Source organism: Carettochelys insculpta, chromosome 10, assembly GCF_033958435.1.
Source record: "Carettochelys insculpta isolate YL-2023 chromosome 10, ASM3395843v1, whole genome shotgun sequence".
Taxonomy (NCBI): Eukaryota; Metazoa; Chordata; order Testudines; family Carettochelyidae; genus Carettochelys; species Carettochelys insculpta.
Window position 1 is genome coordinate 27,128,373 of NC_134146.1, and position 11,626 is coordinate 27,139,998.

The window sequence follows — 11,626 nt, forward strand, 5'->3', positions numbered from 1 at the left end:
CAGATTTGGGAATGAGGCAGATTAATCCTGAGAAAGTGGTTTGGGGCAGATTTGGGGCAAAGAGGCATTAAGCCTGGGGATGCGGTGGGGTGGGTTTGGGGCTGAAAGAAGTGAAGCCTGGGGATGAAGGGGACAGGTTTGGGACTGAAAGAGGTTAAGCCTGGGGAGGGAGGGGTGGGTTTGTTGGATGGTGGGGGTAAAGCATGGGGATAGACGGTGGGTTTGGGGGCCAAGGTAGGTAAAGCCTGGAGATGGGGGGCGTAGAGCCTGGGAATGGGGTTCTGCAAAATTATTTCATGTTTAAAAGGGTTCTGTGGCCAAATAAAATTGGGCAACACTGCTCTAGAGTCCCTCCCCCCTGCACTGGCCAGACTTTTGTATGGGAGTGGAATGTGGCATTTCCCTCCCCATGAAAAGACTGCAGTGGTTCCCATGTGTTCATAGAAATTGGCAAGTGGCTAGTGCCAACTGTGTGGAGGCCTTGTGCCTCTGTAATAGTTCTGACTCTGGCAGTTCCCTACTCCTGCTCTTTGGCAGTGAACATCCATTATATTTAATGGTCAAAATAAAGTTTTAAGAATGAATGTACCTGATCAGATCTATAGTCCATCGAGCCCATCATCCTATCTTCCGACTGTGGCCAATTCCAGAGGCTTCAGAGGAATGAATAGAAGAGTGCAATTATCACATGATCCAGCCCATGTTGTCCTGTCCTAGCCTCTATCAGTCAGAAGTGTAGGGACACCCACAGCTTGGGTTTCTATCCCAGACAGTTTCGGCTAGAGGCGCCATTGATGGTCCTATCCTCCATGAACTCATGTAAGTGTTTCTTTTTTTTTTTTCTTTTTTAAACCCAGCTGTACTTCACTATGTCCTGGGCAACATGTCCCACAGGTTGACTGTCCATTTTGTGAAGCAGTATTTCCTTCTGTTTTAAACTTGCTGCCTACTAATTTCATTAAGTGAAACAAGTCAAACACCACCTTTCCGCCTTGCACTGTTCTTGTATTATGTGAAGGGGTAAAATAACACTTTCTCTTTCTCTGCACCATTTATGACTATATAAGCCTCGTTCATATCCTTCTAGTCCTTATTCCTCTTTTCCAAGTCACAGGCTTTTTAAATTGTCCTCATATAGAAATGGTTGCATACCTACAATAACTTTTGTTGCCCTTAGTATATTTTCCAATTCTAATATATCTTTGTTGAGCAGGAGTTAGGAAATACATGCACTATACATTGTGTAGGTATATCATGCCTTCCGTAAAATGGCCTCATGATATTTTCTGTTTTATTATCAATCCCTGTCCTAATAGTTCCAAATATTTGGCTGTTTTTTGACTGCCTCTGCACGTTGAGTAGATGTTTTCTGAGAACTTTCCATGATAACACCAGAATCGCTTTCTTGAGTGATAACAGCTAATTCAGACTCCATCATTTTGTGTGTGTGTGTGTATATATATATATATATATATATATATATATATATATATATATATATATATATATATAGGAAAACATAGGAAAACATCCCAACATAGGAAAACATCCCAACTATATCTATGTGTATATATATAGTTGGGATGTTTTCCTATATTTTCCTATATAGATAGATAGATAGATATAGCTATAGTTGGGATGTTTTCCTATGTGCCTTACTTTGCATTTATCAGCACTGAATTTCATCTACCATTTTGTTTCCCAGTCTCCCAGTTTGTGAGATGCCTGTGTGCAGCTCTTTCCAGTCTGCTTCTGCTTTAGCCAGGCATAATTACTCCAGATAGTTATGTATATTTCTGAAAATGGGTTGTCGATAGGGAGTTCATTATTACATGTGAAACGTGGATTTTATTTTCAGATCACCCTCCAAATGTTACTGTCAAAGTGCCATTTGCAAAGCTGAGCAAACCACTCATGAACATGGGAGGCTTCATTACAGAAAAACTGCAGAACACAATAATGCAGTACTTCTAGGATTGCCATTACTTCCAGCCCTCTTCTTTGCAATATGAAATTGGCTTGGCACACCAGACTCCACTGTAATAATTACATTGTCTTTTAAGAGTAACACTAACAGGCACTCGAACAGACTGTTACAACTGATGTTAATCCCCTATACTCTGAATCTCATATGGATGTTCACCAACCCAGGGAATAAGTTTTCCACTGAAAATAATCTATTTTTCTTAAAAAAAAAAACCCTCTAGATAAGAAATAAAGTGCTGGGACATTAAAGTGAGCAGGAATAGGGAGAGCAATAGCACTGCTCAGATAGGACAGTGTTTTACACTGTGTTCATGGGTGTACTCTCCAGGGCAAGAAGAGTGCATTTTGCATACCTATGCATGCAGGTGAGCAGGATTAGAAGGAGCAATAGGAAATACTGCATCTGACAGTAATCGGGGTCAGTCTTTCAGGGGTTGATTTCATGTGCTCATTAGGGACACATGAAATCAAACAATCTGGAGTCGGCAGTCAACCCCTGTACTCCTCTATATCGTGAGGAGTGAGGTATGTCGATTGTAGATAAGTTGATTCCAACTACACAATTGTTGTATCTAGAACTGCATATCTGCAACTGAGTGTAGAACTAACCTAAGACTCAGAATTCAGCCCATTCTGCCAGGGCTCTTCTGAGCCACCCTGTCAGTCTGCTATTTTAGGGACTCACCATGGTACCAGCATCATCTATTTCCCCACTCTCTTAATCTCTAGAATTCTTTAAAAATGTAAAATATGGCTTTCCTTTGAAAAGTGATGATGGAAAATGGTGCCTTCTTACACAAAATCTGTTCCCTGTTCACATAATCAGGGCCCCATCTGTTAATGTTAGTGACAGAAATAATTTTTTTTCTGAGTTTTTTCTTCTTTTTATTTTCTGGATCCCAATCTGCAAATAAACACAGGCTCCCCAGCCAAAATGCAATGAGTACATTTACATAGTATTAGTAAGTTGCTCTCAAAATATGCCTGGGAAGTTTCTTGCATCACAAGTTTGTTGTATTTCTTACCACAAGCAGAGGTGGAAAAAGTACCCAAAAAGTTACTTGAGTAAAAGTACAGATGTTTGGGGGAGGGTCGTGTACTTAAATGCAAGTCACTGGTGTCCATCTGGAAGACCACTTTAGTAAAAGTGAACACACAAACATATCACATCTTGATTGTGCCTCAAGTATCCAGAAGTGAAAGCAGCTGCACTTTTATTCAGATAACTTCTTGGGTACTTTTTCCATATCTGAATAAGTTCTATCACAGGGACACAGAGAATGTGATAGACATGAAACAAATCATTGTATTTACTATAGTGATGTAGTAACTGCAAAGCAATGGAAATTCATTACTAATTTTGCTAATTAGGGCAGTAACTATCAGAACAATGAGTTGTGATATTGCTTATATCTTCAGTAGAGGGGAAGGAAAGAAAAGCCCACTGGGAAGATATTGCCATTTTAACTACATCTGTTGAAAACTGACACAAGATCCCAAGGACCAATGTCAAACATGGATTTTATTTTCAGACCACTTTCCAGATGTTACTATCGGAGAGCCATTTGCAATGCTGAGCCTACTTACAAAAAAAATGCAGAAACACACTAATGCAATCAATTGAAGACTACCTCTAGGATTGTCAAATTGGAAATAAAACCTCATATTGAAATGGCAAAATTTTGCTGCTGGAATAGTGTGTAGGATTTTCATGAAAATTAGGAACTTTAAAAATGTTTGTTTTGTCAAGCAGCTCAAATGACACAACTGTTTTTCTCCCCAAAGGTACAGATTAGCACCTATGTATCATTTTCCCACCCAGTTTGAAGATGTGTATACTGTAGTGAAGTTCTTTCTACAAAACAGTGTTCTTGCACAATATGGAGTGGACCCAAATCGGATCTGTGTTTCAGGAGACAGTGCAGGAGGTAACTTGGCTGCTGCAGTGGCACAGCAGGTATGCTATTTACATTTTACAGCTCTAGAGGTTTCGTTCTGCTCATTTTTCTTACCAGGGTAATGTAGCAACACCCTCACTTAAATATCTCTGTTCATTAAAGAAAAAATATACAGTAAACTCTTTCATATCTGGCATTCTATCATTCAGAACTCTCAAATAACCAGCATTTTAACCATATAAGTAAATTTTAGTTACGTTTCCATAAGTAAAATATAGTGAAATTAAATACGAATAAATACAGTATAAGTTTATAGTGTACAGTACTCCTGTTGGTGGTAAATAAAGTACTCTGCATGCATTTCTGTTTGTTTCTTAATATCTAACCTTGTCTTTCTTTAGTGTTATGCATTGCTAGGTATACCTCTCTAGTATCCAGAATATTTGAATATCTGGCAACCTCCCATGGCTGCCAGATATGAAATAGCTTACTGTACCTCCCAGCTATATTTTACCTATATTTATGCTGGTGTGAGAGAGAGGCTGTAAATGGGGAGGTAGAAATTACCAGTTCTCAGGTTGGTGAAAGTTATTTTTGTATCTCAAATTGAACAAACTGTAACAGCACAGTTCAGTTGCTATTACAAATGCATTTACTTAATAACACTAGCCAGAGCCGTCTGGACCTTAAGTTAGCTTGGGGTGGCTACCTGACACCCCTGTCCTTTTGGAGCACCCTGTGGTGTCTGCCTCAACTGTCCTATGGATGGGAGGGATCCAGGGAGTTACAGGGGCCTGGCAAAGGTATTCTACCCCCTTCCCCAACACACACACTCACCTTGGCAGCGGGATCTGGAGCAGCCTAGCAGCCAGCTCTGCTCTGCTGTGCTGCCCTCTCCCAGCTGGCTGTGCTTCACTTCACTGTGGCATTGGGAAGCAGAGTGCCCTTGCCCTAGGGCAGTCTGCACCCTGCTGCTATGGAGAAAAGCAGGGCAAGAGGAGCAGGCTGTTAGACTAGTCTGGCTGCTACCCATGAAGTGACTGAAGGGGTGTGGGGGGGTGACCCTTGATGTTGCCTTTCATCATGCCCCTCCCCTCCAGGTATTCCCCCAGCTCATGTTGCACAGCAGAGGGGACAAGTGGGTGGACCAGGGTAGGGCTTGGTGGAAAGGGGTAGAGCAGGGGTTGTGTGGGATTAAACAGAGGCCTGGTGGGGGTGGGGCCTGCAGCAGGGGAGAGCTTCATCATGGGGCACTCAGGAGGTTGTCTCAGGCCTTGTGCCACCCTAGGAACAGCCCAGTTACTGATAAACCCCGCAATCATGTCTGAAAGTGATTGGGAGGCACCTCCCAATTTTGTATGCCCCTCCAAAAAAAAAGCTTCATAATATAATAGTGTCAAATCATGCAGTCCGCTTTCAGGTGAAAGCTCATGTAATGGGCACTTTACAAAATTGCAGAATGTGGTCCATTTTGATTAAAGTGCTACAGCAAAAGGAAATTAAATGTGAGCAACTGGTCAGTACAGTACAGTTTTGCAAGCAGGGTGCTCTGTTTATTTAAGATACTCAATTTTTACTGAAGTGAAGATGTTGCTGCCCTGGGAAGAAATTATTTGTATTTTGTGATATTGCTGCTTTGGACATGGTCCAAATTTATTGCGGTCAGTACAGCTGAGAGAAGGCTAGGATAACATTTTAAGAAACCATGGTGTTGAATTCATTTTCTGTACTCTCACTTTGTTCTCTCTGTGTTAAGAATACATGAAAGCTCAATTTATTACAGCCCTAAATCTCTTCTTGGATTTAAGAAGCCAGAGTGGATAAAGCTTATGTAGTGCAAAATAATGAATGAAGTTTCAAAATCTATGCTTCATAAATCATGAATATTACAGAATAACATTTTACTAGTTAGTAATGCACCAGTAACTTCTAATTAATGCCCTTTTAAAAAGAACATTTCAGATGTATTATTTTCTTTCAGCCTAAGAAACAATATGGGATTATTTCTTTACTTAGAACTGAATATGGGATAATAGCTTATATCATTCAAGACAGGCTCAGAGCTTTTTATCCAACAATATCTTGTGTGATGTTCCCATTTTGTATACGATCTTCACTCATTGTCAGGGAATTGAAAGCTTTGCTTGCTCGTGTAAACATTTTAATTTTTTGCAGCTGCTAGATGACCTTGAAGTTAAAGTTAATCTTAAAATCCAAGCGTTAATTTACCCTGCTCTTCAGACCATTGACCTGGATTTGCCATCCTATAAAGATAATGAGAACAAGCCGATTCTACCTAAGTCATTGATGGTCAGATTCTGGAGTGAATACTTTACTACAGACATCTCTCTTCATGACGCAATGGCTTCCAATAGACATGTCTCTGCAGAATCAAGCCATTTGTTTAAGTATGTAAACTGGAGTAATTTGCTGCCTGAAGAGTTTAAAAAGGATCATGTTTATACCAACCCAGTTTATGGAAGTTCCAGGATTGCAAAACAATATCCAGGCTTTCTGGATCCAAGGGCAGCACCACTCTTGGCTGATGATACCAAGTTACTTGGCTTACCAATGACATATGTCCTCACGTGTGAACATGATGTCTTGAGGGATGATGGAATCATGTATGTCTCAAGACTTAAAGAAGCAGGAGTTAAAGTGATACATGAGCACATTAAGGATGCAATTCATGGGGCTATGATATTTATTATAAGTCCAACTGATTTAGCTCTAGGACACAGAGTAGCAAATCAATATATCGAGTGGTTAAATATGAACTTATAAAGTGAAAATGCATATTTCATGCATTTGGCTCTTATTCACTGGGGTTCACTGTGGCCACACTAGCCCCTTCCATGTAGCCGGGGACTTTCAAAATGACCCCCTGATTTTGAAAGCCCCTTCTTCCCATTTGGCTCAGGGAAGAAGGGGCTTTCAAAATCAGGGGGCCATTTCAAAAGGTCCCTGGCTACATGGGCGGTGTGCATTTTGAAAGCTGCAGTTTTGAAGCATGTGTGATTGCCATTATGCTAATGAGACACTGCATATTCATGGAAGCGCCTCATTAGCATATGCCGAACTGCCTTATTACCATGCCTCCTGTGACAGGAGGTGGGCTAGTGTGGCCATAGCCTGGGTGTGGGTGAAACACTCTATTTGAGATCTCAGATTGCTATACTGAATCTATCCATTTCATTATCACATTTGGGCTGAGACTGGCTTCTTGCCTACTCTGGTGGGTGATTTAGGCTGTCTCTAATGTAAGTGCTCTTTCACAGTAGGAATACAAAACCCAAGTAAAATTGCCCTTGCTGCCATCAGTTATTGGCTTTGAATTTCTCTGCTCAAGAATACAAGTTCTCCTGCTCCTGATCCTTTTACACCTGCCTACCCCTACTCACTCTCTTCCTTTTTCGATTCTATGGGTTCTATTGCCAATCCTATCACAGCAAAGTCCCCAAAGTGTCTTTATCTTTCAGTACTTCTGTTTTACAATTTATGCTTCATGCCTCATAAGCCTGTTTCCTTCTGCCTGCCCTTGAATGGGTATCAAGGATCACTTAACAATAGAATGTTGCAGCCCATTTAATATCAGTGACGGTCAGTTCCCATAGTCATCAGTGAGAAATGAGTCTGGAGGGAGAAGATGAATGTCAGTTTAGGGACCAAGTTCTATGGCTGAGGTAAGGAAACAATTGTGTCTAAGCTTGAGCTGCCTTTATGGCTGGCAATTGTATGTTTCTCTTATCGGCAAGAACAAAGAAGCAGTAGAAAGCATAACTGAATTTGAATATGACAGCTGTTATAAATAGATAATTAGGTACTTGTACCATTATTTGACTTTGTCTGATCACATTCGTTAACTTTTTTTGTTTACTGGAAAGAATAAAGTGTAATTTAACAGAATTGGATACGGTATCATCAAAACAAAATGCTGAAGATCACAACCTTACGATAACACCATTTTGTGGCTTGTATTTCTGTTATTACTCATATGTAAGAGTTATGATTTTAATTTAGCTGACCTTGTTCCGTTAGTAAAACACTTGCATATAGCACATTTCTAAATCTAGACTTAGAAATGGTATAGACTCAAAAAGAAGACACATCTCAATCCCAATCAGTCTGTACTGCATTAATATGCTTTAACCTAAACATTTTGTATTTGTAAAACGTCTTAAAGGTTTTGGAATCGTCACATCCCTGAATTTCTGTTTATATTGTACTTGTGGCATCTATTTGAATAGTTATTGATTTTTGATGTGCTGGTAACAAGCTGTATTTTCTCCCTAAGAAAAACAGTCTTCAAGAAGTCAACATTTTTTACAGCTAAACATAAAACAGAATGTGTGTAATGATCTTCCTATTTTCTGTTCATTTTTCATTACTGTTATCAAAATTAAACTCGCCTTTCATTCTACCACAATGTACTGGACATCTTTCAAACACTTGCTTTCATAGAAGATGATATAGAAGCTCATTTTGCATATTTAAAAATAATCAATATTTTGGGCCAAATCCAATCAGATGATGGACCTCCAGTACTGATTTCAATGAAGTTGTGAGTGCTCAGTACCTCCTAAACACCATGACTCTTGAGGACTCTTGTCCCTTCTGAGAGGAAAGTGGTTGAAAAGATTTTCTTTTTAAAAGTACTAGGAGCTTGAGATTACACATGCATTATACTAGATTCTAAACTGGAACCATCCATGTATTTGGAGAAATGTTGGTGTTTTCCAAAAGAATTTTCTTGCTAATGCTCACCTGCATGTTCAGGCTGGCCTTCGTTTATTGGGATATTGTAACTGGGAGCATGACTCACTGGTGTGGCATCTCCTGCTGTTTGCTCAGTGAATTAGCTCACTTTAGCCTTCCGAGCACCTCTGTCAGCCACTGTCTCATCTGCTGGTACTCGTCTGTTCACTGAGTTTCAGGGCCCATGTCTGTCCCAGATTGTGGAGCCCTGCATCCAGGCTGCTGCCCTGCCCTGCCCCAGTGTGCCACTCTGGAGTCATCCCCTCTTAGGGAACCCCAAGACCCCTACACCCACCTTACCTCATTGACCTACTGACAGTCATCATCTAGCCCCTTACCTCAGGGGCAAAATGCAGTCTGAAATGGCCACTCATCAGTGGTAAGGGGGTGGACATGCTGCCCTCACCTGCTCTGTCTGCCTCTCTGAAGCCCTAGTACCCCTCAGGCCCCTGTCCCTGGGCCTCAGCCTCAGCTTACTCAGGCCAGAGCTCCCCTGGCTCACCCTGCCTTTCCCCAGCACTGCTCTGTCTGTGGTACCCCCTCTCTAATGGGCAGCTAGGTCCCTCTCCCTCCTGTGCCCTCTCCCAGGGCTGTTTTTAACCCTTTCTATACCAATGTGGGGCAACTGTCTTGTCACAGATAAAGTCATATGTACTCCCGGAGAGTGCTCCAGCCCCCTCCCCACCACCCCCGCCCCAACTCTCAGAGCCTCTGACAGTGTGCCACCCAGGGCTCTGGTGGCAATTTAAAGGATGCTGGGCTCTGCCAGCTGCCACTCCTGTGGTAGCACATCATTGCCCCGGAGTCCTAGGCCCTTTTGAATCTCCAGGCCCTGGTGTGACTGCACCCTCCCATTGGCCCCTGTCAGCAGACCTACCTGTCTTGTGGCACTTCAAAGACTAACGCATTCATTTGGGCGTAAGCTTTTGTGGGATAATGCTTGTGCCCAAATCTATTTAGTCATCTTTAAGGTGCCAGAGGACTCATTGTCTTTGCTGAAACAGACTAACACAGCTACCCCTCTGAAACTTGTCACCATGCCAGGCTTTGGGGTAGAACTCTGTTATAGGCACATGTGAAAATACTACTGAATGGGCCATCTTCACTCCCCATTCTGTTATCCTTGCTCAAAAAGGTACATGGCCTTTCCTCTGGCTTTAGAAAGGTGGCTTAAAAGGTTTGCAGCTACTGAGGCTATAGGTGTATTTTTCTGGGTATTAGTGCAGGGAAGGAGGGGTGCACAACTAGCGACAAACATGGAGATCAGCAGGCAGGCTCTGAATTCCGTAGCCATTTTTGCCAGGAGGGCTGACAGCAATATGGGAGGGGACCTGGGTCTTCCTTGCTGGAAGCAGCAGAGGCCTTGGGCAGAAGAGATGTGGTGGGGGACAGCTGGTGCTCAGCCCCGCCCAGCAAGCACAACACCCCTCTGCCCCTTCCCCCACCACCAGGGAGCCCTCACCACTGCTGGGGCACTCTGGCAGCAATTTAAAGGGCCTGGGTTTCCAGCCACCACCATTGCTGTGGAAGTGATGACAGCAGAGGCCAGAGACCCAGCCCTTTGGCATCCCTGGCCCCCAGAGCAATTGCCTCCTCTCCCCATATTAGCAGACCTGATTGTTGCTTATTGTCTTTTTAATTGCTCTTATTCACACAAATACCAAAGCACTGCTGATAAAAATGACACTATTCAGATGGAAAGTGTTTAGACAATGTTCATTAGACTGGTCAGTCAGTCTGTTAGAACAGTGGTGTCCAACAGAAATTTAACCAAATCGTCACAGCCCTGCCCCGCCAGCCAGGAATCCCCCTGAGCCAGTCCCCCCCCCAGCCCAGAGATTTCTCACTTGGAGCCAGGGGCGCAGGGCTGAAGTCACATTGCATGAGCTGCCCTGGACTGAGGCTGCGCTACACTAGCCACCCCATGGCTGAAGCCCACCAGGGCTGGAGGAGCTGGCACTGCAACAATGTGCTTGACCCCCACCATATGGTGGGATGCATGTGCAGAGCGGCCAGAGGGGCATCCAACATGTGTGGTTCTCCTAAGCCCCGTTTAGCCACACTACATATGGAGAGCGTATTGGACACTGTGATGTTAGAAGAAATCAAATAAGAGTGTTTGTTTACCCCGCAGGGACTCAAATTTGGGTACATGCTGACTAACAAAGCACTGTTTTTAAGTACAGTCGATTTTAGAGCAGCTCTGCCCTAGATAGAAAAAGTCTGCATTGTCTCAGCTTTTAGAGAGTCTGGAAAATGTAGACCATGGCTTTACTGGAAAACAAAAATTAGTTAATTTTTAAGACTAGGGATTTAGACAGTAGGAAAAAATAATCTTCCCAACACAACATTCAGGCCCTTGCCATTAGGACTCTTTTGTCCCTTCATTGTAGAGCAACGAAGGGTCCTGTGGCACCTTATAGACGAACAGAAAAGTTTTGAGCATGAGCTTTCGTGAGCAAAGACTCACTTCATCAGATGCTGGTCTAGGTGTCTAATCAGATGTTGGTGTCTAGGTGTATAGGTGTCTAATGTTAGGCCTTCAGTATGAAAGGAACAGAGACAGACAGATTGACATTAGGCAATGGGCTGGCTGGACTGACGTTTTTAAACTGACTTTGTGTCACTGATAGTGGTATTAAACTTCTCAGCTTGTGTACCTAACTTTAGAAGGTAACGTTCATACTTTTTGAAGAACAAATCATGTCAAACCAAATTGATAGCGTTTCTTTGATAGGATAACAAGCCTTGTGGATAAGGGAGCAGTGGTGGATGTGGTTTGCTAGACTTTAGTAAGGCATTTGATATGGTCTCGCATGATATTCTTATCACTAAACTAGGCAAATACAACTTAGATGGGGCTACCATAAGGTGGGTGCAAAACTGGCTGGATAACCGTACTCAGAGAGTGGGCATTAATGGTTCTCAATCCTGCTGGAAAGGTATAACGGGGTCTGCTTTGGGAGTGGTTCTGTTCCATGTCTTCA

The 11,626-nt window shown here is 42.5% G+C and overlaps 1 protein-coding gene across 3 annotated transcripts in view; it reads left to right on the forward strand.

Annotated features, from left to right (window-relative positions):
* The window catches only part of AADAC (arylacetamide deacetylase), a 159,312-nt gene extending 152,540 nt beyond the window's left edge, over nt 1-6,772 (forward strand). For all 3 annotated transcript variants that reach the window (XM_075003913.1, XM_075003914.1, XM_075003912.1), the window contains 2 exons: nt 3,772-3,943; nt 6,060-6,772. In XM_075003913.1, the coding sequence (XP_074860014.1) occupies nt 3,772-3,943; nt 6,060-6,668 (781 nt within the window). In that variant the 3' untranslated portion in view covers nt 6,669-6,772. The remainder of the gene's footprint in view (nt 1-3,771; nt 3,944-6,059) is intronic.
* Nucleotides 6,773-11,626: the final 4,854 nt, after the last annotated feature.